Source organism: Anabas testudineus, chromosome 18 (assembly GCF_900324465.2).
Source record: "Anabas testudineus chromosome 18, fAnaTes1.2, whole genome shotgun sequence".
Classification (NCBI taxonomy): Eukaryota; Metazoa; Chordata; class Actinopteri; order Anabantiformes; family Anabantidae; genus Anabas; species Anabas testudineus.
Genome location: NC_046627.1, coordinates 23325493 through 23353471, shown reverse-complemented (window position 1 = coordinate 23353471; position 27979 = coordinate 23325493). Strand labels below are relative to the sequence as shown.

The window sequence follows — 27979 nt, the reverse complement described above, 5'->3', positions numbered from 1 at the left end:
TATTTCCTGATGCAACAGTGGTTTTCCAAAAAACCTTTGCATGACGGTTTCATATTGCATAAGATGGTCAGTGAAAACACTTAAAATCTTGTCTTTGTACTTTTTCCAGGTAAATATAAGTTCAAGCTAACTGTTTTTATTGCATTTTAGTTCAAATGTTGAAATGGGAGTTGTATTGCAGTACACATTTTACAAAACAGAAGCAAATAACCTGTGCTGAGATTTTTCCAGGTTGGATAATTTGATCTTATATCTGGAATTTTTCAGTGATCACCAGAAAATATCAGCAGTAAAATGTTTTCCAAGACCTGTTTTTAAGTCTTTTGGGAGCCATGTCAAGCCTCAAGACATTAATAGTGACAGTGAAGTATCACATCTTCATACACACATTAAGTTTAGGCATAGATTTGCAAGTTTCACAGTTCTTTGCCCGATGATTCATAAGTGTCAACTGGTTAAGCAAAAACTGAAATTGGGGAAACAACATTTGAGTCCTTTTTATTAAAAATGGAAAAAACGTTGTTTGACTTAAGAACAACATTTTGACAGCCCTCACCTGCACAGCTCCTCCGTGCAGTAGTGGAAAAACATATCTAAATGCATTGTAACAGGTTTATAGTAACCACAACCACTTAAAACCAGAGCTCTGGTCTCAGCATGCTGAGGCGAATGTAACTAAGCTCTTCTTAATGAAAATACAGAGGATGGTTAAAGCTAACACAGACTCACGTCTGTCCTGCATACAGTGTGCAAGATTCATACAATACAGAGTTTGTAAGAAGTCAGAATGTCATACAGCGTGTGAGTCCTACTTCAATCTCATAACACAGATCACACATGACAAATGTTGCAACGCTGAGTAACCTTTGAGCTGCCTTGAACACAATGCCCTTTGTTGCCTTACATAAACCCACGCTTGCTGTACACACACAAATACTGTAAAGTTTGAAATGGAACAACCATACTCAAACACAGAGCAGCTCATAAAAGTGTTATATTTCTTTGTAATGTGGCACCGACATGCTGCAATGCTCGGATACAGTACTTAACACAGATCTGTCTGCTCCTGTTTCAATTGCCTGAGGTGACAGGTACAACCAGTGTGCAAAATGTTCTCTACAGTATGTCTGCCTATCCCCGTAGACAAAAAAGAAATGAATAAACAACATTTGAACATATGCAGAATGGACTGGAACTGACCTGCAATTATACTGAAATATAAGACTCATGAAATGATGTGTACGCTGGTCAAATATGTGCTGCACTTCTGCTGGACCATACAGGAAAATGATTAGGGCATATAAAGAGGAACTAACTAAACAATGAAAATAAAAACTAAACTAAATCCACAGTGGCACGTGCAGTTCGGACAGGCAGAAGCACTTCACATCACCTGGTCACTGTGAATCCAACATTGACTCTTATTTTAGCTCGTGGGGAAACAGGACATGCTGCACCTCAACACCTCTCTCTGTAACTAGGTCCTGCACTTCCTCACAGGAAGATCACAGCGAGTCCACATTGGTACCAGAACGCCGACAGCGAGCACGGGCGACCGCCAGGGTTGTGGGCTCAGTGTCATTACTGCTCACCGAGCAAAACCCGGATCCGGTTCGAATCGCATCATCGCTCTGATGGTACAGCAGTGGTGGGCCTCAACAGCAAAAACAACCCCCTGACCACTGATGGCTCCTCTGTGGACAGAGTCAACACAACTGAACAGAGTAGTGGGGCAGCACTTGCCACGTCTTCCTTTCTTAGTAATGTAAGCAGAAGTAATCCTTATTTTGTGTTTTGAGGAAAAGGGGAACACAGCCACTGTTTTCTACCTTCGCCTGTGGCTGTTTCTTCCCTTTCCTCTTGCTTTTTAGAATTAACATGTTATTTTCTTCCACAATTGGTGGACAGATAGGCACCGAGCCGAGGAACAAATGACTGTGTTACTGGGTTTTTGGTTTTTTTTTTTTTTTTGGTTTTCTGGGATTTCTGCCATCAAATGCTGATTATTTTTAACCGCAACTATGAAACCAACAGAGGTGGGGCATTGATTCTCAATCCAAACAGGGATGTTTACAATAATCACAGTTCAAATAAGAAGTGATCTGACCCTGTGATTTTACAGGGATTATGTTGGAACTGTATTCATAAGACCTAAGAGTTACTGAGGAATAAGTCCAGCAAACGCAGCTGGTTGACAGTGCAATAAAAGTATAGATGATAAAAGAGTACAGATAACATGTGGCCTATAAGTAATTATTAGGATCGAGCTGCTCTGTCATCTTTAACTTTATCACTTCTTCACCATACTCTAACAAAAACCTAAAAGCCACACATATTCACTAAAGTCCACCAGCTGTATTGCAAAGCATCAGATTTTTTTTCACATTCAAATCATTATTTCTTAGACATGTTTCCACCCTGTCAGCAGATTTCACGTGAAAATAAGAGAACAGGAGGTGTCCTTTTTGCAGGACAAGAAGCTCCGAGCTACAGTAAAACATGCACATGTTGACACACACACACACACAAACACACTGAGCCATGTGTTACCCACCACGTAGAAGAAATGCATGTCTAGTCGCACAGGTTGATCTCCTCTGTGCACAGGCTGAAGTGTGGATGTGAACGGCGTTGGTCTATCCAGCAGAAGCATGAGTCAGGGCTGCGTGTGCGTGTGTGTGTGTGCGTGTGTGTGGCCCTTCCTCAGCCTCACAGTAATAGTCACGAATAGTCACAATGTTTAAAAAATGTTCCTCGTCTCTAGCTTTTACTCCTCCTCCTCCTCCTCCTTCTGCTCCTTCTTCTCTTTCTACAGTAGTGCTGCTGTTTACTATCTTCTGTCCTGCACTTGACATTACTCCTCCCCCTCTGTTCTCCCCCCTCTTCCTCCTCCCCTCATCACTTCAGCCCTTCGTCCCTCCCTTTTTCTGTTTTGGTTCCACTTCCTCTCATTTTTTCCCCTTCCTTTGCAATTTAATCTTTTCTTTTCCCCTCCCTTTGCTTCATGAAGCTGATCTGTATTTTTCTTCACTGTGACAATTTGAGTTCATTTTCTCTATCGCCGTCTCCCTTAATGTTTGTTTTATGAATATTTGTAACATGAAACCCGTTTGATGTGTTGATGGTAGATTTCTGTCAGTTCTTCCTGTGTTAGCCACGGCCCTGTGTGTGTGTGTGTGTGTCATAGATAACGTGACGTGTTCCCCACTGTCAGAAACAGGAAGAGTGAAGCTTGGTAGTTCTGACCTGATGAGCGAGCCTTCCCCTCTGTGTGTGTGTGTGTTTGTGTGTGTGTGGAGGGCAAAAACAGTGTGAACCGAGCTGTAACAGTAATAAAACAGCTTCTGATACACAGACAAAGCTTATACAGTCGCTTATCTGTCTTTCTACAGTTGAGGACAGTCATTAACATATATCCTCACAACTAAATGTCTACACTAATTCTACCTTAACCTGAAAACCATATTGAAACCCTTTAAAAACCATTTCAAGCTGTGAGGGTGTCGTGTCCTCACAAAATTGTTTATGACGTGACTTTTTAGTTTCTTTAAAACTACTGACACTTTTTTTTTGTCAAATTTTTATTACTAATACTATTTTTTTTTTCTGAAAACTCCAATGTCACTCATTGTTTTTATTCTGAAAGATGAACTTGAAGCTGAAAAGCCCGTTACAGCACGATGACCTCCACTGCTTTAACTTCCTGCCTTTCTATAGCAATGTAGAAGTGCACACACATTCAGTATGTTGTTACATCATAGCATACACTGGACCACATTTAGCATCACTGACCGCAGAGAACGAACGATAAACAGCTGCTCAATTCTCAACAGTTTGTTTTCTGCAGATGAAAATACACACTTTTGTGAAGGATGAACGCTTATTAAAAGTGTCCTTTCGAAATGAATTAACTTGTTAGGAAAGCAATCCAAAACCACCAGCATCACTTTCAGCAGTCAGTCTTTCAAAAACACACCAAGAACTGTTTGTGTCTGAGGTTGTGTTGCAATGCTAGTGCTTTAAGGTTTTACCAATATGGACAAACTATGTTAAATGAAGAGAAAGAAATATATACTGTACTATACTATACTATACTATACTATAAATAATAGTTCTTTCTTGGGGTATTTGTGTTTTTCCAAAAATTCTCCAGAAGCTGCACATAAAAACCCACTAGATGGTAGTAGAGCCCAACTGCAACTTAGTTAAAGAACCAGCACTCAGGTGAGCTCTTTCCAGTACTTCACTAAAACCACATTCACACGATAATCGACATTCTTATCTTAAGTTATTGATTCACACAAACTTTTAAAATTGAAAACCTGCTTCAATGAGTTGTGGTGACATAATAATTTTGGATTTTAAAACCAAGTGGAATTTGTGTGTCATTTAAAACTCACATTAATTGGAACTTACTAACTTGATTTATTTAACTGATTGTTAAGTGTGTAAACATAATTGAAGCTATTACTATTTAAAAGTTCATTTTAAATTTTAGCAGACACTTTTATCCAAAGCAACTTACAAGTCAGTACAAGTTACAAGAGTAGGCAGGGTAAGCGTGAGGAGGTCTTGCCTAAGGACCCCTGCTGGAGGTAGACCACAGCTGGGATTTGAACCCCATTCTGCCACATGGGAGGCAGTGATGTTACCACTAGACTAACCAGCTGCTAATTGTAGTAACTTTATATGCAGGAGCACCCAACTTAAAACTGTGTTTATTCTAGTATTGTATGTAGTAAATAGAAATGCATTTAAGTCTAGCAGAAAATTGCCTCATGAGTGGCCTCATAGTCCACTCATTACTCAGTGGACTATGGTGGTTCAACTTATTTTCCAGAGATCTTGTCATAACTTAAAAAGGTTGATGCAAACTGTGGATTTTATTCTTTAAATGTTAGTTTTTAGAATAAGGAGAGGGAAATTCTGTGAGCCGACACATTTTAGTGCAATATCGGCTTTTCTTCCTAACTTCAAAGGGTCATGTGAGGTTTAGGTTTTAGGATTAAGATGGGGATTAGGTTTAGTGTAAATTAGGTTAGGTAATTAACTCTCGTGGTTATGCAGGGTTAGGGGCTAGAAAATATAGCGTGACAATGGGTGTCCTTACAACTGAAGAAGGACAAGAATATGTGTGTAAATAAGAAGGCTGCAGTTAATGGAGAGGGCATCATCACAGAGCTGGAACATGAAACACACAGAAGCAGCCTTGATGGCCCAACCGGCACCAACACACAAACACACAAACACACAAACACACACACACACGACTCTCACCAGACTGTTACTGGTAATTACACAAGTTTGCTTTTAGAGCAAAAGCTGACTCGCTGCGTCTTGGAGGTGAGCATGACTAATTAGAAAAACAACTGTCTTTCCCGGAGCCACAACAGCATGCACATTTCCTAATGGAAACACAGACTCAGCCCGGGAGGTGAACCTGCACACTAACTGATGCTGATCTGTATTTAAAGATTAAAGGAACATTTCACCCACATCTCCTCCCAGAACACCATCAGTCCTAAGCATATTCACATACTGTGTATATACACAGTACATATATATATATATATATATATATATATATATATATATATATATATATATATATATATATATATATATATATATATATAATATAAAAGTATTTTTCTTTGTGGTTTACATTTTAATCAATACCCAATGCACAGCAAAAAAAAACGTCTGTAGGTTGTAAGTCTTCTAAGATTCAAGTAGACCGCATAAACAATGACCAGCGCAGTTTGACCAAACAATCCTCAGCCCCATGTTTTATTTGTTCAGAAAGGACAAAGGTACGTCAGAAAGTAGGAGTATGTGAACAGTCCTGTCCCATTGAGCTGGGCAAGTCCTCTTAGCTAGATTTAGATGATAAATATAGTATCTATTATTGTTTGCACACATCATTTTGAATAGTAAGGCTGTAATGGCTTTGCACCAGCTGGACTTCACTACCCAGAAATCCTGAAAGGCGATGTCAGTAAAACATCTTTTATGCCAATGCCAATCCTTGATTGTGTGTGAAAAGAAAACACACCATCATAGAAAGAAATAAAGTGCTTACAGCTCATGTTCTTTACTGATGGTAACGGGAAACCAGAGGAAATCCACATTTTCAAATTTTGTCTAAATGTCTAATGTGTAATAAAAATAAGGAATATTACAAACAGCTACATCTGCTTCCTATTATATAAAAAAACAGATATTTTTCTTTTATAAATGTGCTTCTGCTACATGAACACAACTTAGTTAAACATGTAAATAATGATTACTGTTTGGATCAACGGCTTTTAGTCCCAATCTCAAGCTTCACTGTGTAGACGGAAACATCCAATTAACAGAAGTGTGTTTGCCTCTTCAGGGAATCTCTTTAATAGTGAAAGTAACCTCGAAGACGTGCGGGGCAGACGGCACAAACAAACAATCAGGAAGCAAACAAACAAAACATTCTGTTTTTTTTTTTTTTTTAAGCAAGAAAATAATTTATTTATAATGACAGAATAATTTCATCGCATTGGCACTGCATAGCTGCAGAGGGCAGCGTTTGTGTGTGACGCCACCTTGCAGCTACTGATCACACCATTGGATGGGGTAGGGAAACAGAGGTTATTCAATACATACATGGAATATTCCTTTAAATATGTTTTTTTTTTTTTCAACGAGAAATAACAAAAATAGAACAATTCCAATAACTCTATCTGTCTCTCTTTCTCTTAGTCTCTAATTATTATCTCTGCGTCTTTATAAGCTACTTACTTCCCCCCAACACTGGGGTTAAAACTGGGTTTGGGTGGTTTGTTTTCCTTCACTTGGAAGTGGCAGGAGGGTTTTTGTGATATGATGCTTTAAAGTACCCCCCGAAGTGTCCAAATACACTAAACCGTATCCCTTGTATACTCCCTGGCCCAAATCTGCAGCCACTACTTCTCTGTCTGTGACCCTTTCACGCCGCTTCACTCTCTCATTAGCGTTCTCACTGTAGTAGCACTGTTACAAATTACTGGAAACACAGTTCACACAAGCTTTATTTAGCTTATTCAGATAAACTGTGATCCTTTTGTTGGCTTCCACCTTAACGTCGAACTTCTCCACGCCGGCTTCTATTTGTGTCTCTTAGCAACAGGTTGCTATTTGGCCGCTGTGTATCTCCAGAGACCCACTCTGAAGTGAAATAGAATTAATTAAGCAGCAGCGCTCTCTCCTTTCTTGCTTCGCCATACCTTTTATCACTAAGTAAGGAAGTGAGAGAGCGAGCGAGAGGGCAGGAGAAGCTCTTAACGTGATTACTGCTTTAAGTCACGCGGCGGTGACAAAGAAGGGAGAGAGGCGGTGAAGGAAGATGATGGAACATGTATAAATGTCAGCGTGGTAATCCGCACATTCAGAGGAATCAGACCTCTGCTCCTGAACCCTCATCTTCCCTCTTTCCCCTCTTCCATACTTGTCCTCCTAAAGAAGAGATAGTGGATTAAATATTGCAAATATATAGCTCCCACCTTACTTTATAGAAAGGTGATTTTCAATATAATATATTGTCAATATACTTCAAATTTTAGTTTTACAGAAACTTCTTTGAGGCTGAGCTGCTCTGTTGGCAGAAATAAAATCACTGGTTGTTAAAACATCTATGGGTGGAGCTAAGCAGCCATATTCTCCTTGTGCAGGGGGAGATAATAATGTAAAGGGCTTAGACATATATATATAGAGGGATAATGAACTGCACTGCTCCCATTGTTAAACACATTTGTTGTTAATTGAGTTTCAGAAGAACCTAAAAAGTGAAATTAAAAATATGGCACCAAGTTGGCAGAAACCTTCTTTGGCTGTGCTCACTGGTGATTATTTCTGCCTCTGGAGCTGCTCAGTGTCTGAGAAATATTTGTAACAACTTCCAAAAAAAGAAAACTGGACGTACAAACGGAACAGCAGCGTTTTTTGTTTCTAGTGTACCCATAAGTTTCTTTGTATGTCTGTACTCTTCTGTACTTCCTTGTTAAACAATGCTGAACCAAATTTAAAGACATCTGCCATCCAACACAAACGCACCTTTCACACTCAGGTATATCTGCATATGATTGCAGATTTGGGCAACTTACTGTTTGGTAAAGACATAAAATGATCATTGATGCATCATTATCAACAGTAGATTTCCAGTAGATTTTCCTTCCTGTTTCAACTTAAATGGAACAGCTCCCTTTTAACAACTTTGTCGTGATTTTGGCCCAGTTTAGCACAAGTTGCCTTTGTGTGTGGGTGTGTATACTATCAAGGCAGCTGAAAAAAAATAAAAATAATAATAATAAAAAAGCACAGTAGGCAACACGCCCATAATTCAGTATACAAGGCAAACAAACACAGAGTTTTATAGGTTTATCTTTTTTCATTCACTAAATATTTAAAACAAGCGTCACTTGACTAGTCATAAATGGTGATAATTTATGCTTTGTCTTTTTTTCAGGATGGTGGAATACCTGAAGGACTGTTGTAGAGAAGAGAGATGTGTGCAAGTTTTTTTTTTTCTAACTCTTCTGTTTAGGTGTGGTTCCGCTTTTTCCATCCACTAGGGGGAGCTCTGACTCAATAGCACCGAAGGGATAGTTTGCCAACTTGGAGTCACAGGATGAAATGTTCCATCCTCCTTCAACGTAGTCCGTCCATGTAGAGGATAAGCCAGGTGTTTAGAGCTGAACCACTGTTAATCCAAAGGTGTCACACCGACCACACAGTGATCCCGAGCTCAGTGTTGGTCCAGGTTTAAAGACCACAGGGCGTTTCCTTTACAGTCCAAAAGTCAAGGTCCCTTAAGCAAAAACCCATTCGAACCCTGCCTGTTTCTGTGTTTGTGCACAGATCGCATCCATTTATTCATTCATTCATCCGTGTTAAACCAATGCAACGTCGATACTCAAAACGAAGTTAAAGAAAAAGTATAAAAACTAAAGAAAGAATGTTTTTGCATTTACACACTAAGCACAGCATGTTTTCTTAACAGTCATTCATTGACATTCATCCGGTGTCGTGTCGTCTGCTGAGCTCAGATGCATAGACTGAATGCAGAGAGGAGGAGAAAGGGAGCAAAAAGAGATGGGAGAGCAGGGAGAAGGTTCACAGAATATGGGGGAGGTTTGCGGAGGGAGGAGAGGATGGAGAGAGGGTTAACGGAAAGGAAGGGTGATAGTGACAGTGAGACAATGCGAGTGGAAAAAACAGAGCGAGGTGGCAGCGTACAGGGGAAGAAAGAGATGATGCTGTATGTGGTGAGAGAGCCAGATGGCGTCTGTGATCCAGCGGTGATAAAAGGAGGAGGAGAAGAGCAAGCGGTGAGTAGGAGCAGGAGGAGGGCACAGACCGACACCTCGCTTCTGAGACGATATGTGAAAATGTGCTCAGAGGATGGCAAAGCAAACAAACTATTCTGCACTGTAACTCTGGAACAGTGCAGACAGACAGACCTGTCTCCCCACTAGAGCTGTAGGGGCTAATGTCACCAGACTCCCTCACTGTGGAATCCCAGAACGCCTTTGCCTCTGTAATCCTGTGGTTCCTGAATCCAGAGTCCTTTCGCTTTCGAGAGTTCCCTTTGTGTCCCGGGAGTCTTTGTGGTTCCATAATGTGAGAACAGCTTAGGTCAAACTAATTCTATCCCCAGAAAGGTGCAGGTGGGGGTACGAGTGATCATGCACACAAATGCAACACATCCACACACACATACAAATATGCACATATAGTGAGGACACACACACACACACAATGCCAAACACATAAACAGGCACTCTCTTTCTCCTCTCTCAATTTCTCACTTTGTTCATGACACTTCCCTCTGCGCACACACACACACACACACACATACAGCACACGCACACATACGCACCGCTCGATCCCCTCTGGTCTGTTTGTAGATTTTAACAGTCCTTTGGTCCTATCACTAGAGACCAAAATTAATAAAAACCCTGTTTAGTAACCAGGCCTGCTTCATACTCTCTGTACAGAAACTCCACAGGCATGGTTTCATCTGTGCACACACGCACATGAACACACACATACACCTGTGTAGACAGGTCTGTTCTGTTTATCTTCCATCTTTAATGTCTGTGTGTGTTTGAGTGTGTGTTTTCCCTCCATGGCGTGGGCAGTTTGTAGTCCAAGCAGTTTGTTGCTCTGTACACTATTTTTAGTCTTTTCGTCCGCAAATAATATTTGTTGATTGATGCGTTACATTTATCTTTGTACATGATACATACAGTACAATCCAGTTAAACATGTACAGTATATGGCCATCTAGCATGTGTAAAAAAACATACAGTCTAAGCAGAAACAAAACAAAAGAAAAACACAATCTAAACAAAGACTGAAAAAATAACAATTGATGAGTCTTGAAAAAACAAAACGTATCAATGCAAAGGCTGCACTGTGTAAACCACCTCCGACGCCAAAGAAAAAGAAAAGTGCTTGCATTCAAAAATGCAGTCCAATTTTCGAGTGCCTCTGTGGAATGTTTTGTGAAGGTCCAAGTTTGTGTTTATAGCATGAAAATCTGTTTCATGCTCGTACTTTATCTTTGGTGGCAAAAAGCCCCCATCTGCTCAAATCTGAATATTCTGTCTTTAGACAGTGACAGTGCTCATGCTTGCTATGGTGTTACTCCAACACAGAGGAAAGACAGAGCTGTGATGCCCAAGCTTCTAGGCATATGTACTTTCTCAGGTGCCAATACGTTACCCTTCAGCTGTTGTATAACTTCAGATGTTGGTGCTGTAGCATTATTGGCTGGGTTTTGGTTGAATCGCAGATATATCATTTGAAAGTGTCACATCTTCTGTGTCTTACTCCATTTCTTTCTTTAGTTTGATAACCGATCTTCTGTGGTCACAAATTGGTATAACTGGTTACAAATTCAGATGCAGTAACCATTGTTGTCATCAGGAACTCTTAATAATGCGATCCAGAAAGAGGCCAGGAGTAAAGACATCCACGAATATATCCTCACATTCCCAGCGCCTGCTCCAGTATACGTCAATCCATTTGGCTGCCACACTGACAAAATGACTTCAAAGCACCCAGCTATTCAACGAAAATATAGAGAGAACAAAACATTGATCTCTACAGATTCCTCACCTAGAGGGACCGGTTTGACAGGGACGAATACTACTCCAACCTTGGGAGGGACCATTTTGTCCAAAAATGTACTCCAATTTGATTGGACAGTGCAAATGGACAGTCAGTAGTTGGAGTGATCCAGTTGGATGAGTTAGTAATGGGGCCCCATCAGTGGGTGGCACATTGTAGAATTGATTAGTAGCTTTGTCAGCAGCAAACGGACATGGTTAATATCCACTGACGATACTTCGGTTCATTGATCATTGGTTTTACCGTTCCCAGATGCTGCCTCTCCTTCGTCGGCAGCTGTTGACGCGGTGGTTGAAAACTCTGTGACCCTTCGTGCCAGAGGGTTTGTGCTTTTGAGAAGCTCCATTGCAGAGACTCTGGCTCCTCCGCTGGAAGACTTGCTGCCTTTTTTCTGAAGCAGGGCCATGAAGTTCTCATTGCGGGAGCTCGACCTCTGACTGCTGCCTAAGGTCAGGTTTCGGATGTCACTACCACTAGTGTTGTGCTTTACCGGTGACACAAGGCTCTGACGGCTACCAAAAGAGTCAGACGGCTCTTTGCGACCTAGAACCTTCCGCTTGGACCTAATCGAAGAGAAAAGAAAAGAGTGTTGGCAGAGGCAGAGAATGGGAAAATAAATTTGCATTTGCAAATGTATTCCTCAAGCCAGATGATCCACAGGCTGACATCTGTCCTGTTAAAGGATGAAATACTAAAACGTGTGACTTCAGAAGGGATTCCATCCTTTCTTGTACGAGATGAAAACACTGACTCCTGTTCTTCCTCCTCCCCTCCTTACCCTTTCTTCACTGCCTTTCAAGCTATTTTCAGTATCATACAAGGTAAAATCAAGAACACTTGTTGCTTAGAGACTAGCTTTGCTGTGTTTCTGTGTGTGTTTCCATCCATGTGTGTCTTTATATGTGAGAGAGACAGATTCAGATGAAAGGACAAAATAACATCAACTAGTTGTGCAGTAGCCCGCTGTATATGTAGCTGTTCTGTCTGTGTTATAATGAACCAGCAGGCCAGCTCGGTGTTGGCTGAGACCATTTGTACTCACAAAACAGATGAGGAAGTTGCACTTTTTAACCTTTACAACAGCCTTTTTAAAAAGACATATACTGTTACATCATTGTCTGTAATTACCATAACAGATGTGCATCTGAATTCATACCTGTGTATAATAGTGAACAGGTCTTCTGTGGTGTGTGTTGTAGGTGTGTTGGCCAACAAGTCATCGTCTGTTTCCTCTGCGATGTGGAGGACCGTATTCTCATTGGCTGAGTCATCTGAACAAAAAGGGCAAATCATATTAAAATATAAGATTATAATAGATTTGTAATAATTACATTTATTGGGTACATACATTGGACAGTGCTTCCTGGTTCTTGTACCAAAATCAATATTCATAATAGTTATGTACATCCACAATGTGACACAATCATCCTGATCCAGAATCAGGTAATAATGAGAAAATAATGATAAATGCCATGTTCATCGTTATAAACAGTGGGAACCACTTTCTTTTGATTTGGTCCAATCTTAGAGCAATTTGGTTTGATTTGCTTCCAAGCTTAAAAAAATACGCTCTAGCAGAATCAGGAGGTTATGCATCAAGCGCAGCAGGGAAGGATCCTAATCAAATGTAAATGTAGCCGATCTGACCAACCCATCATTAAACACATGAATACTGTATAAAACTGTGACAAAAAGGTTAAGAGTTCTACAAGCGTCTGTCAACAGAAGACTCCAATCTGATCAGAGCCAGGGCATGTACACATTAGATCTATAAATTTCATGGGTTAAAATAAAAAATCTCTAACATGGTAAGTTAAGTCACCTCTTGACAAAACCTCTCTAAACCCACCTGTTCCCATACTAGTGCTGGCCATCTTCCTTTCAAGCTCTGTGAGGGAAGAATCCTGCAGAGATGATTGAAGTGAAGACTCTTTCGAACTGTCCTCGTCTGTTCCCAAGTGATTTTCATCTTCTTCTGGCATATCTGGAACACTGGCAGCAATGGGAATATCTTCAGGTGGGAATGCTCCTATGGGAGACTGCAGACCTACGGGGCTGTCGGTCTGCGGTGTCTGACGGTCTGTGCTGCCGTTAGTAGAGGAGTGGACTGAAGTGGGAAGGAGCAGGACATTTGGTTTCTTGGGTACTGGAGGTGGAACCTGGATAACGAATATATGGGTTTAGAACATCAAATCAGTGCAGCAATAGTTCTGCAATCTAAGTACAGGTGCTAAAAAATCTCCACAATTAAAAGTTACAGCTTGTTTAAATTGCTGTTGATTGTTTAAGTGGAAAACCAGAGGGACATACACCCACAAGAACCTCTGTAAAGCACTTTTAATTGCCTCTATGTTCTAAAGGCTTCCTCACCTTGGGTTTCTTTTTGTCTGACAGGTCTGCCAGACAGGAGATTGTCATCCTTGAGGGAAGAGTTTTGCTCTTGTCCTGAAGTTCTGGGGCCTCCTGGTTACTGCAAGGAGAAGGGAGAGAGCCACCATCCTCAGGGCCAAGATGGATCTCTAGGTCAGCATCAAATTCAGGCTCCAATACTGGGTCTTCCAGGAGGGGCTGGGGGTCTGGAACAGGGGGGAGATCAAAGAGGGACTGGGAATGAGGGAGGAAGGGGTGATCATAGGCAGTTTGTGCAGTGGTGGTTGAATTTGAATCTGGGTGGACAGAAGAACTTGTTTGTGGTGGAGGTTTTTTAGGTTTGGGTTTTTTCATGACTTTGTAAATGTTGCCCAGAGGCACAGGCCGGTCCACGGGCGAGGCTGGAGGTGAGTCTAGGGCCGAGGAAGAAGTGGAAGACAGGGAAGGACACTTAAGAAGGAGATTTATTGGGCGTTTGGGCAGGGGGGGTTTCAAAGCAACTGGTGGTTTGGGTTTTGGTAGAGTAGGTGGAGGGCTGGGGTCCTCGCCTAGGTCTCGGCCATGTTGTTCTTCTTCGATGGTGTCCGATGCTCCATCAGGACAGTCCTCCAGGTCACCACGAGAGACAGAGCGAAGGCGAACAGTCTGCAGCTCATTCTGTGTAACCACAGGCAATGCCTGTGAAGAACTGGGGCTGATTTTTCCAGGTTTTGCTGCTGTGGAGGTGTCAGAATGCCGTCTGCTGGCCTTTTGCTTTGGCTTGATTGATGACAGCTCCAGGTGTGCATTCCCAGGCATCTCAAAGGATAATCTAGACCTTGCAGCTGGGTCCTTGGGTGATGGTAATGATGATTTTCTCTCTGGTATCTTTGGGCGCATCTTGCACCCTATTGCCCCAACTGTCCCGTGACCTGCTACTTGACTGAGTGGAACAGTTGGGGTGGGGGTTTCTGACTGGCTGGAATAGCCACTCGATGGGGACATAAGTCCTGGGGGCTTGAATGGTGAGGATGCCTTGACGTCAGTTTCCGTGGAAAGCTGTGAGGGTGAGGTGGCTCTGGAGGTGGAAGGAGAGTCAAGAAGGGACTCCGAGCTGCCTCTCACTTTCATACATTCAATCACTGTGGTACCTGTTGCTGTGCTGGAGCCTGACAGAGACCTGCATAGAACAGAAGAGAAAAGAGGGAAACTCAATCATTTCTAGTCTTTACTTTATAAACTTCAACAAATGCTTCCAATCCAATACTAAATACAGTAAGTACCAATACTGGTGAACACACACAAAAAAATGATTATAAAAAGTATAGTTTTATTTTCAACCTGTAGGGATCATTCTTCCACTCTCCCAGTTGCCAGTGAGTAGGAAAGGTCAGCTCTGTTTCTCCCTCCCTCTCTGGTGCCTGAATTTCCAGGCTAGGGGGTCCGTCAGTGCTTCCATGGCCCAGCTCCCTCTCAACAGCACTGGGCTTAGAGGAGCGGGATGAGCTGGGCAGCAAAAAATCAGGCTGGAAGTCTGGGAAATGGTCTCTGGGGATGTGCAGACTTTTAGGCCGGCCATCCCGGTATAGGCCGCCTTCATGGTGGATCCTTCCCTCGGCTTCTCCAAGGTTCTTCATTAGAGAGACGCTCCTCACAGGAGGTGGAGGCTTGCGCTTAGATTTTTTAAGTGAAATGGAGCGTGAGCGTAACCGCAAACGGCCTTCAGTGCTGTAGTCTGAAGCTGTGATGGAGATTGTATCTGTAGTACTGGCGCTATCATCAGAGCTCCCTCTGGGATAGAGGAGGGCATAGTTCTCTCCTAAACCCAGGAAGTTGTGATGCTGTTGGTGGTGGTCTGTTATTGCCATAGCATTCCCATTCCCTGTAGACATGATGTTCCCATCTGGCTGGCCTACAACACCTTCTGTAAAGCAGAAGGAACCCGAATCTGTAGGTGTAGAAAGAGAGCGCTCCCTGAACTTGAAGGCATTCTGTGCTGCTATGGAACGTGCCGATCTTTCCCTTCCCCTTCCTGAATCCACAGCTCCCCCCCTTCCTCCCCTCCCTTCATCTGCTGCAGCCCCTTCCGTCTCGCTCCGCTTCCCCATCATTGCCATCCCTGGTCTGCTATTCCCTCCTCTCCCAGAAGAGTCTGTCACGGACGTGAACGAACTGGAGTGTGAGCTCACAGACTGTCCCGAGCTCACCAACATCACCCCATCTTGTGACCCTGTTCCTGCATTACCGAGAATGCTGTGCTGTTTCGGTGGGACTGCCGGGCCTTTGTTCGTGTTGTAATTGTAAGGCTCATTCCACGCTCCGGGAGAGAAGGTGGAGCCCTTGGGTCCGTTCCAGGAAGCAGAGGGTGTGTTTGAGCACAGCAGCCCAGAGTGGTCCATAGTGCTTAGATGAAGTTGGTCTGGGGCACGTTGCTCCAAAGTGTTATCTGTCAGATAGAAAGAAAGGAAGGAGAATTAATCCAATTAAACTAATGATCATCAACATTTGTATCTCGATCTTCAATTATATACAATTTTCTCTTTTTAGAAGACAAATTATTAGTAAGTGTCTGTGGAGATTCTCAGTTATTCAGGTGCTGTTCAGTGGCAATGTGACCTGCTTGAAGTTCTTAAAGACGTCACATCTCTGAAGAAGAAACTCTAGAACAGAAAAAAGCCTTTGAAGCAGGTCCATTTGCCACTGAACAGCGCCTCTTAGATGTTCGATGTAACTCACAGTAACTCACAGAAGGGTAAAAGCTTCCCTTAATGGTCTCACACACACACACACACACACACACACACCTGCAGGTGAGGTTGTATCAAGGTCAGAGTGTGTCTTCCTCAGGGGGAGGTTCTGGTGGGGAGTGTCAGTGACAGGTTCCAGGGACCGCGGCTGGTAGGGGAAGAGGTCCCCTGGTGAGGGGGTTGGGGACGGTGAGTGTTGGAGGAGGTCAACGCCGTGGAATTTCCCTCCTCTTCCTCCTCCTCCTCCTCCTTCACCTGGAAGAATTACAAGGAGAGAGAGAGAGAGAGGTCAGCGAGAGGAAGGGACTTGAAACACAACTCAATAAAACGCTACATCCAATCATACTAAGGTTATGACTCCTGACAGAGAAACATGGCATTTTGCCAGCATCACCGGATTTTTGCAACATTTTGAATTCAATACACTTTGCGGTAATTACCCAGCTAGTTTTAATCATTGTTACAGAAGTCACATTGTGTTAAGGAAAGACCACAAATAACATTGGCAGAACAGTTTCACCAGCATTGACCAATTGTTTCCAGTTGTTGTTTCAATTGCTGCATTACTACTTCTGTAAAAAGCTACTGTTCTGCAAAAGCTGCATTTCCTACAGATTTTTCCTCAATGAAGCACAACAAGGAAATGGAGAGAGGATGTCCCTTAAGCTGTATTAAGCTGCTATATCGGTACCATACACCAGGGATTTTCAAGTTAACTACAAACTGCTTTCGTAAAGCAGGAATGACCATCATCTTCTTTAACTCAGGTCTGATTTGTACTCTTAAACTGATGGATTGTGATGTTATTATTATTGAATGTGAGCATACTCTATGCATTTTACTTGCGCTACACGTGCATTGTAATTTCAAGACATTCAATCTTGTTTAAATCAACAGGTTTTGTCAAGAGACAAAAAGCAGCAACTAACTGAAAGTTGCTGTTCACCAGAGCGGAAAAAGTGGATGTGTTGAAGTTGGCAAAGATGACAAAGTATGTTAAACAGATGCATCTACATCCTTTAACAGCCTTATGTCACCATAAACCTCCATGTTTACATTTTCTGCTGTCACATTTTAATCCTGAGTGACTTACAGCAGATGCTGCGGGGAAACCTCCTGTTCTGTTGTGCTTCCTGTCCTTCTGATGTCTTGTCTGAGAAAACAGTAATGCAATGAGTCATCTGAGGGAGTAGGTACCTATTTTACCTCAATGACACACTGTGCATTCTCTGCACAACTCAGCCAGGCTTCTATTAAACTATCAGCCTTGTTTTTATCATGACATATCAGAGGCAGTCTGCTGATGAAACATATCTACTCTACAAAATGATGCAATCCAGGCATGTTCTGTCTTCAAACTGTGCTGGCGTCACACAACCACCGCCAAAACAAGCGGAGTTATAAAAAGACAGTCGAGTAGCGGGATAAAGTATTTATTGTACAAGCACTGACACTGATGTGTGTCAGTAAACACTCAAATTACAGCGTTCCTGCTTTTTGTTTTCTCACAAATCAAGCATTGTGCTGTCAGACTCAGTAGACGCCCGTTTTGCAGACTGTAAACCAATGTGACGATGAAAGGAAAACATAACCATAAAGTCCCACGAAGTCCCCACTTTAGACAGTCGACATCTATCTGTCTGCTTTTCTGTGTTCTCGTCTTTTTGTTTGTCTAGTTGTTTCCTCTCAGTGGGCTTCATAGTCGAGAATGACTCCGTCCTGCTTCCAATTTGTCTCCAGTTGTGTTCCTGTTGCTTCAATGTGTATGAATTATACATCCAAGCACCGAACAGAACACAAGCGTTCAAGCTATCCATGAGTCCAAACAGCAACCTAATAGCAGACAGATGAGGCATGATGTGAGATAGCCTACACACAAACAAGTACACAGACATAACAACAAATCCTGCTGAAAGATTCGGTTTTTAGCCGTATTTTTTCCCTGACACATAATGTTTGACAAACTAAATGTTGAGTTTTGTTCTAGAGAAAGTGCCAGCTTGTTTTCTCCATTATACATAAACACTATAGTGTATATTTTAGACCTAATAATAATTAAAGCACAAGACACACAACTGCCTTGTCAAGAGAAACATAAAAATATATCAGTCCAGTATATAATTTTTTAATTGTCAAGGTTACGTATGAATATTAATCAACTGCAGTGTCATGACACTCCAGCAAGTGACGAGTTTAGGCACAAAATTAATTCTGGGTGCCAGAAATCTAATTTCCTGGGTAGATTATCATTAAATCCTTGATATAACTGTGAATCCATCAACCCTGGATGAGATACCGTGGCCATTTCATGGTATTAGAGAGAGTGAATGCTTACTGTTGCTTTAACATTTGGTGACCTTGTCACCTTTCTGACAATTTTTCCACCTGTGTTCATCTTTCAGTGTAGCTCATTTCCCAAGTGCCACTTAAAGGCCTTTTCCCTCCCTGTGCATTAGAAAATGCACAAGTGTTTGGACAGAAACATCTACAGCTATCCAGTAGAGACTAGTGAGCTATGACTCAGCCATTGAGCGTGACTAAATTTGACCTCCTATGTGGCTGTCATGCATTCACCCACTTCCTACTGGTCTGTTGTTGCCTTTAATCCTGATTTCACTCATAAGGCCATTTGCTTTCAGAACATTGTCCTCATGTCGCTTTGTGTTGCCCCTGCAGATGCTGTATAAATACAGACTATTTCAACTATCAGCAGCCTTCACAAGACAAGGTGATGATTCGTTCATTATGTTTCTTCACTATGGTGTTGGCTTTCCTGCTTTTCTGCCTGCTGTGAGAGTTCAGGCAGGTGGGTGGATGGACTACAGCCCCTGTCCTTGTAACATGTTTAGATCTTCACCGGCGTCCAAACACTAATAGAGTTTACTGTTTGCTGCTCCGATGTGGCCTTCACACACTCATACACACAGAGGTCGATGGAGAGGAGGTACTAACTACTTTTCTTATACTTATGAAGAGTCAATCATCTGTTGCCTATAATTCGTTTTTTTTTCTGAGCAGATTCACAAATATTTGACAAAATCTGCAAAACAAGCAAGTGCAGAAACGTGCACATACACTGGTTAAGGGGTAAAACCGCAAAGCTCACACTGTCTCCATTACTGTCAGATCTTGTTGTGTGGTTATGCTTAGCAAACTCAATCCAGCCTCCCCCGTGCCTTTGAAGGGTTCAACTTGAATAAGGTTTTATTGACAGAATTCAGCTTCAATCAAAGGTTAACGGTTAATGTAAGACCGCATTTGAGATGAAGCCCCTTAAGCTGCCAAGATACATGCTTAGCGTCATGGCCATCCCCTGGGAGCGTTGGTTGTACACTGTTCATCAGAAATGAACGCAATGTTTCTTAGACCTGTAATTACCAACAGTTTTGGATCATCATAAAATAACCTGGAGAGAAACTTTGGATGAAGATCACTCGAGGTCAGAATTTCAGGTTTGAGTTAGAACCAGTTAGAAATTGCTGCCAAGTGATGAATTCAACTTGTTACAAACAATAAGATTCACTGCAGTTCTGAAAAGTTTCCTGTCAATTTTGCACTAACCTGAGAGGATTAGACTGTCTGCAGCTTAGCGGCATTGAGGTCTGTCTAGCTCTCTGCTAAACTCCACATTCTCAAGCTGTCCGTCTTTTTCACAGATTCTCTGCACGCGCCATTCAGAAGTGCATTTAAATGAATGACTCATTTACTGTCTTTTTTTCTTTGCCTTAAATTGTACCATTATTTATTTATTTATTTTGTGATAAAATAAAAAATATTTTGGGCCCAATAAAAACACGATGCCTGAAAAAGAATTCCAATACCACAAGTTGCTTTGCTTTCAGTTTTCTCCTATAAAGTTTTATACATTCATAAAAAGTACAGTGAGAAATACACCGGGGAGTGAAATGTAATTACTCAGTTGTTAAGTAAACATCAGAACTACTTTACTATAATTCCTATTCAAAGTGACTAAAATGTCCCTAGAATCAGATCAAGAGGACTGAAATACATTTCTGAAAAGCACACCATACATACAGATTGATACATTTCTTACCCTGTCTGCCTCTCAGCCTGCTCTGCATTCACATGTCCACTGCCTACAGCATTTCAGTCATTCATGAAAATTGCCGGAGCAAGATGTGCAGGGATGGAGAGACTGAGGAAAGGAGGGTGAGGTAGGAAAGTGGGAGGAGGAAGCTGTGACAAAATGTTCTCTCATTACCCTTCATTCATTATTCTTTCACCCAGTATCCCTCCACACCTCCATCATCTCCTCCACCTCTCCACTATTCTTTCCTTCCTGGCTTTAGTGTCACTCTATTTTCCTTCTCTGCTGCTCTGTTTTTTTTTTTTAGGGAGGATAGGAAGAGTGGCGAGTTACCATGGCAACAGCAAGCTGGCTACAAGCTACCTGTTCTCTGGTTTACAGAGAAAGCAAGAGAGAGATGGAGAGAACGAGATGGGTAGATGAGAGATGCTGAATAAGTCCGGTGATACTGTGCATTTGTCTTATTTAGTAGAACGCCTGAAGGTCAATTGTGTATTCATGCACAGCTGAAAATAGTCCCTAGTAAATTTGTTTTTATTTGTGTGTTGGTCATGTTTGCTGAAAACGACAGCGCTCAGGAAATGATGAATTAATTAAGAAGCATTTTGCGAAACTGTAAATGTATATGTGTGAGTTACATTTGCAGTAGGAACCAACAGGTATCAGTGCCACAGAAGGGTCGGGGAAGTCAAAAAGAGTTTCTTGCCTTTTTAAGGAATTTGCTGGCAATAAGAAAAAATATGGAATAATGTCGGTCTTATCCTCAAAACTTTCTCTCTCTATCTCTCTCTCTCTTTCTGTTAATGCTTTCCTTCACCCTCTTAGTAGCTACCTCTTTCTCTCTGAAGAAAGTGAATACCCACCAAGTACAACGCCACAGGCATGCATCATTATACCTGACCTTCTACTCCTCTACACAGGGCTGTAGAGGAGTAGAAGAGGGTGAGAGACAGAGGGAGAGAGAGAGGGAGAGAGAGAGAGAGAGAGTGAGAGAGAGAGAGAGAGAGAGAGAGAGAGAGAGAGAGAGAGAGAGAGAGGGAGAGAGGGCAGCAGGAACGAAAGAGACAGAGAGATATTTAACTATAGATGGATATGCATGAGGAGAAGGGGGCAGAGGCACCCAGTGACGAAGCAGTTGCTATGCCAAAAACCAGGAGGACCACACACACACACACACACACACACACACACACACACACACACACACGCACACACACACGCAAATGCACACAAAGTAAACAAGGAGGAGGCTTGGTTGAGACGAGTCGAAGCAGGAGTGTCAGAACGATGTTGCTGAGGATGACCACAGCATACTAACAGCCCTGACAGCACACACACACACACACACACACACACACATGTACACTCACACATACAACAGCAATGCACACAAACAGTGCTGACTGCCAGAGATGGGCGATAGAGATAGCGACTGTGATCGTAAGAAGAAAATGTTCTTGATGTCAAATCTTGTTTCTGCAGCATTTTCCCCTGTTAAAGCTCAAACATGTGTCAAGTGCAAGAATCCATGTGTGTGTGTGTATAGAAAATGCTGCATGTCTACATTAGTCAGCGTAATCTGTGAGTTATGACATCTGGCATGAATATGCAAACACTGCCTCTTATCACACTGTAAGCATACATGTACATGAAATCTGATGTCGTAGCAAAGTTGATTAGATCTACAGTATGTCACACAGCTTGACTTGCAATAAGCGGATAAGTTGCAGCACTGTGAGTGGCCACGCGGCACCATATCCAGCTCTCTGTACCATAGCTTGAGAGAGTTAATATTTGCTAATTAGCACAATTGTAAAGCACAGGTCAGTCTTCTAATTATGTGTTTCTGACCTGATGATGAAACTACATCGAACCAAAGTTACATGTCCTCATAAGGATCATGTGAATGGCTGTAAGACGTTTCACTATGATACATCCAACATCTGTTGAGACATGTTAGTTCAAAGTGATGAACCTAACAATTTAAAAATAATAATTTCTTTTTTCCCTGAAAGTTTGTCCTTGAAAGTCACCTGTGTTTTCTTTTCTATTACATCTAAAGTTATGAAGCAGCTCAGCAGGTCTAAAATTATACTGACGTAATCACCAAAGAGATAACATTTCACACATTTATTTGGAATTTCCCTGCAGTCTTATTCCCATGGCTCTCATCTTTACAAGTGTCACAGGAAAACCCAGCTCCCCTGAGAACAACACAGAATGTCATTGGAGAAAAAGAAGCGTTCCCAGCATGCTGTGCACAGAACAATATTTTTGTTTTGTTTTAATTTTACAACATTAATAGCAGCAATCCAGTGATAATAAGATTCTGTTTAACCACATACTGTACCTTTCAAATTACTCCCTCCAGTTTTTTTCAAGTCAGACATCCAGAGCCGTCTAACAGATGTCAAACACTGATTATTTTTTATTGGGAATTCATCTCGAAGGTTAATCAATATAACTGTATTCTATTTGTCACTGAGATTTCATATTCAGGCCATAAATTCTAATAAGACCAAGTTACGCTCGAAGGTAACTGGTTGCAGCTGACAAGCAACTCACCTTCCCCACTGACAGCCCACTGTAATGATCAACTACCGACTACGACTGACGCTCAAATAACAACATTTATTTAATGTCCAACTACATAAAAACACTTATATTTTTGCTAAGTGACTATATACTAACACTACCAACAAAACAGAGTGTGTATTTGGATAATCACCACTCTCCATAGGCTGGATGCCTGTCACGTCTGTCACATGTCACATGCCAGTCCAAAACCTTCTAAGGCAAGATCTGGGAAATACACGGACTTTGTCCAGACTTTCTGATGCAGTCATGCTGCTAAAACTGAACACATTCTGGACTTCACAGGGAGAAACAGCATCTAATGCCACTTCAGGGATTTTAAATCTGCTGCATATGACCTCAAAAAGGCATTTTTACATCAGCAAGTTATGAACAAGCCCATTACAGATATTATAGAGAACAGTGAGGTTACATCCTTCATGCTCCTGTGTTCAGGTTCGTTGGTATTTTTCACGCAACCATGGAATCAATTTTGGAAGCAATTATAAACAAAAATGCTACCCCACCAGAAACTGGTACCGTACCTGTTATGTCGAGTGGTATGAAGTGAGCCGGTGTGCGTCTCCCGAGATGCCAGCGGGGTTTCTCTGCGACTGGTGGTGCGGCGGTGGCAGATGTGGGAGTGCTGCTGCAGCTGTTGTTGCTACTCCAGCCCAGTGGGGGGCGATCTGAGCCACAGGGGGATGGGGACGGAGAGGGGGATGGGTCGGTCACTGACCTCAGTCCAAACACAGAGGAGGTGGTTTCATCTTCGTAGAGCTGTTTGGAGGCCGGCTAAAAGAAGAACAAAAGGAAAGAACAACTTGTGTTAGTTGAAAAGTCTGAATCAATGGGACCAAAAATAAGTTTAAGAGCATTATTATCTAAATATAACTCCAAATGTGAGTTATATTTTTTGTTCAGACGAACATAGTTTGGTCTCTGGGAGTAAAATCCTTTTTTTAACTGCTTACCGTCTGTTGGAACAAAGTTAATGAGGGAATTGAGAACGAACCAAAATACACTCCTCCACAAGTTAAATCAGACATCAGATGTGGTCATTGGTAATTACTAATATTTAAATATTAATATTACAATATTGAATAGTAATGTTTTGAAATAGAGCTCTAACAGGGGGGAATTAGCTTTAATGTACTCTAATACAGAAAATCTAATTGTTCCATCCATCATCCCAAACGCTTTTCCTGTGAAGGGTCGCAGTAGTGCTGGAGGCAATCCCAGCTGTCACTGGGTGAGAGGTGTGGTCCACCCAGTCTATCGCAGGGCTGACAACAACCAGTCATGCTTATGGGCAACTTAAAGTCGCCAGTTAAACGAGCTGCTAAAATACAGGTCAAATACAGTGCTAACCACTACACGACCGTGCTGCACAAAAAAACTAAGTTTGTGTATTTACACAAGGACATTTAATGAGGTTAAAGAGAATAAACCTGGTAAAAATGGAAATTGGTTTAAATGAATGTCTTCTTGCTCCTGAAGTATACAGTTGTTTGGGGCATTGATGCAGAAATCACACTTTTTGTTGTGCATTTCATCCATCTCAATGCAACTTGACATCTCCATGATCCTAATTTTCTCTCAGTGACATTTCCGTTCAAATTCAATTCTCTACGGTCCTCTCTACGATGCCTTTAACTTCTTTCAAAGTTCTTGTTTCTTTAAACCTAGACTATTACAGTTAACACGTGGACTGGAAAAAAATAAAATTCAATTAAAGCAAAAATCAATACAACTGAAGATCTGCAGGAGGCGAAACAGCCAGTGGAGGTCATTTGCAGGCCTTCAGCAAAATAAAATGTTTTGTCCGGTGCCCATAAGAGGAAGGAATAGAAACGTAGATAATAAGTGAAGAGTGGATGTAAGAGACACTAATGTTAAAAAATTAAACAGTGTACTGCCTTGTAGCTACACACTGTACATACGAATAGAACATACAAATGAAATAGTCAAATGAGAAATATGTCAGTGATTATTTATCGTTTTAAAGCTGTTATGGGGCTGAGGAAAACACAGCAAAGAGAGAAAAGAGGAAGTGGAGAGAAACGGCAGAATTACAAGAAATTCCTGTTCATATTTTATTAGTTGACAGGGACAGAGCCCAGTACAACCTTCAGAGCCAAAGAGCCCTTTAGCAAGGCACTAAAATCCAGACTGCCACAGGGGCTGCTGCAATGCAGGAGACACTCCAGTATAACCCCCCTGATGAAACACACATGAGAAACAAGTGTGTGTATGTGTGGAAATTCAAGTCACTGCAATCTCATGGTGCACTGCCAAATTCTAGTTCAAATTAGCCCAAACAGAGAGAGAGGCATTAACTTAACAGAACTGTTTAACAGCTTGCTGAAGGAACGGTGCCTCAATATGCAGGAAATGTGCAGCCATGTTGCAGTAAAATCACAGTGGGAGTCCATCAAGCTGCTATAACACTGCAGTTCAAGGAAATAGCTATTAGCAGCCGAAGCAGAGTAGAGAAAGAGTGGAAACAGAAAAGAACTGGATGCAGAAAACCAGTGTTTTGTATACTGTGTTCAGTTTGGATCATTTTAGGTACTTCACAACATATACAAATACGTGCATAAAACTTCAGTTTATATCCTCTATTACTTCAAACAAAATAATGTTTTTATGTGCAGGAGCTATGAAAAAGCACTGAAGTCATTTGCTAGTCGGATTTCTTATCAAGTATTAATTATATTTCCATCTGCAAGACACTAAATCGTTTGGCATTTTGTTTATGGAAACCTGCTGGGAGTGTGAAAAGGATGATGACTAATTCTGACTAATCTGAACGAGGGGGTGGGATATACTGTACAAGAGTTTTTGGATAATTCAGTTCCAGTCTTTTATGCAAAAAAGCACGATAACAAAAGCAATGAGGCATTTTCTCACAACACAAATTTTAGCTGAAACAGTAATGATGACACTGAAACAGCAATCTGTTCGCTACAGAGGAAAGGAATAATGTCACTGCATTGTGTTACTGATTAAAGACTGAAGACACAGTACCCTCTGAATAACGCAGACGCCAACAGTAAACAATCCTGCCATAAATAACGTTGTTGTCTGGAGGAAATAACGTGAACCGAACAGGAAATCAATAAGGAGGCTTCCATCCAAACTGAGTAGTACACTGTAGGTGAACGGGAGCATTAGCGTTGTTAGCATGCAGAGGGAATGTGAGCGTGAAAAGCTTTGCTCACTCTATGTGTGTGTGAGGCGTTCAGGGACCACACGGAGAGTAGGTCAGTTTGAAAGCGCTCGGAGCTGACTGGCCCCCAGTCCCCCAGCCAACAAACCAGGCTTCTTATGGAAATGGGGGTTTCTGGGGTGAGATGTCTCAGAAATTAACATAAATAGATTTTTCTTAATATATGTGAACTGAATGTGTCTGTAGGTGGCGGAGCACAAATATTCACACGTCAACTTCATCTTGCAGACCTAGTTTTTAAGTAAATAAATGCGCTTTAACACAAAATAAATACAATACCACTCTAGTACAAAGCCAGCTCTAGCTGGGGCCCTGGACTTGTCATTTACTGGAAGCCTTGGAAGCCACAAACACCAGAAGTTGGCTTCCGCATTGTGCTTAAATCATACCATCGCCTAGTGATGTTGGGAGTTGCTTATGAATCAGGTTTCCCACAAACTAGACGGCTGAGAGTTTTCATTCAAGTTAAATTAAATTAAATTAGCTTCAATGAAAACAGTGGACACTGATCTGTAGATGTGGATTGATTAATTCAAATTTCAACCCCAGATATCTGAAATGGTCACCTACCACTAGGGAAAAACATTGATATTGAGACTTTGAATGAAGCTACCCTTTAAATGACGGGGAAAGTTTATACAACAACAAAAAAATTCAGACCTCTACAGGCAAAATAAACCGGCAGTAGTAGTAGTAGTAAAATAAGGGCAGTGAGGGCAGCAGTGGTGGAACAGAGTGAGTTAACGTGAGTACAGTGAAAATGTGACGTGTGGTCTCTTCCTGTTCAGAGAGAAAAGTGGAAAAGATAAGTGAGGCTGACATTGTTTGTGTGTGTGTAGGTGCAGAAAGTCAGCTTTGAGATGTAGAAGTAAATTACAAGCGATGGACAACTGTGTGTTTCTGCATGTGAAAAAATAGAGACGTGTAAATTATTTGCGTGTACTTACTAAGAAAAGTGTGGCTTCAAATAGCAAATGAAACATGAATGTGTGTGTGTTTGTTTACAAAAGAGATGACACTTGGTGTGAGGGAGCCTTCTGATTAAATAAGAAAGGTGTAAACATGGCTGCGAATGTGTGTGTGCTTCTCTACGCGTTCGTGTGTGTGTGTGTGCTTCTGTGTTTACCAGGAATATGAAGTCAGGTCTCTTGTTGTTGAGGGAGATGGGCGACCGGCTGAGCGAGGTGGACGTGTCGTCGGAGCTCTGCGAGGACGGATGCCGGAAAGTCTGACCGGTCAGCTTGGTGTCGTACAACTGCTCCTCAAAGTCTGTACGCAGACACACACACACACAGCACCAGCACACAAACAAACAGGAGATAAAAAGATCTATATTAGTGTCAACATCCTGCAGCACAAAATACAAAAAAACTGTGCACACAACAAGAGAAGTGCCCGGACACATACACACAACCTAACCTCACACACACCAGATATCCCATTTGCATGACCGAGAGCGGAGATCTAGTGCGACTGCTGCTTTGCATCCCACTGCAGATTCCCTCCTGTGTCTCCTAGTGCAACGTCTGATCTGGAACCTTAACTTCTGCCTCTTGTGAGCTCCAGCACTTTCTCTCCTTCAACTTTCTCTACTTTTCTTTCTGTGTCTCCTTTCTCACTCCCTCCATCTCAGAGTTACTTGGTCTCAGTCTTCTTCTCGATTTCTCACTGTTTCTCCCTGTCTGGAAGCTTACACCGCTCTCCCTCAGGCCATTGTAAACAGATTCCTAACCCCCACCCCCCACTTTTTTATCCCGCTGCACGTGCGCACACACACACCGACCACACAACCCGTCACAATCCCTCAGCCAATCCTTTCCCCCAAAACACACTCTCTACCCACTCCCCACTCTACTCATCCCTAAAGCCCTCTAAAACACACAC

General features: G+C 41.9%; 2 protein-coding genes across 4 annotated transcripts in view; both read right to left on the bottom strand.

The window, feature by feature from the left end:
• Positions 1 to 2823, bottom strand: part of arhgap36 (Rho GTPase activating protein 36) — a 49795-nt gene extending 46972 nt beyond the window's left edge. Inside the window, exon 1 of the mRNA XM_026352652.1 lies at positions 2555 to 2823. Coding sequence (XP_026208437.1) covers positions 2555 to 2653 — 99 coding nt within the window. The 5' untranslated portion in view covers positions 2654 to 2823. The remainder of the gene's footprint in view (positions 1 to 2554) is intronic.
• A 3675-nt stretch (positions 2824 to 6498) lies between these two features.
• The window catches only part of nhsl2 (NHS-like 2), a 107382-nt gene continuing 85901 nt past the window's right edge, over positions 6499 to 27979 (bottom strand). For all 3 annotated transcript variants that reach the window (XM_026353064.1, XM_026353065.1, XM_026353066.1), the window contains 8 exons: positions 27222 to 27364; positions 23409 to 23658; positions 16299 to 16496; positions 14836 to 15940; positions 13516 to 14674; positions 12995 to 13304; positions 12302 to 12416; positions 6499 to 11708 (listed from right to left, as the gene is read on the bottom strand). In XM_026353064.1, coding sequence (XP_026208849.1) covers positions 11369 to 11708; positions 12302 to 12416; positions 12995 to 13304; positions 13516 to 14674; positions 14836 to 15940; positions 16299 to 16496; positions 23409 to 23658; positions 27222 to 27364 — 3620 coding nt within the window. In that variant the 3' untranslated portion in view covers positions 6499 to 11368. The remainder of the gene's footprint in view (positions 11709 to 12301; positions 12417 to 12994; positions 13305 to 13515; positions 14675 to 14835; positions 15941 to 16298; positions 16497 to 23408; positions 23659 to 27221; positions 27365 to 27979) is intronic.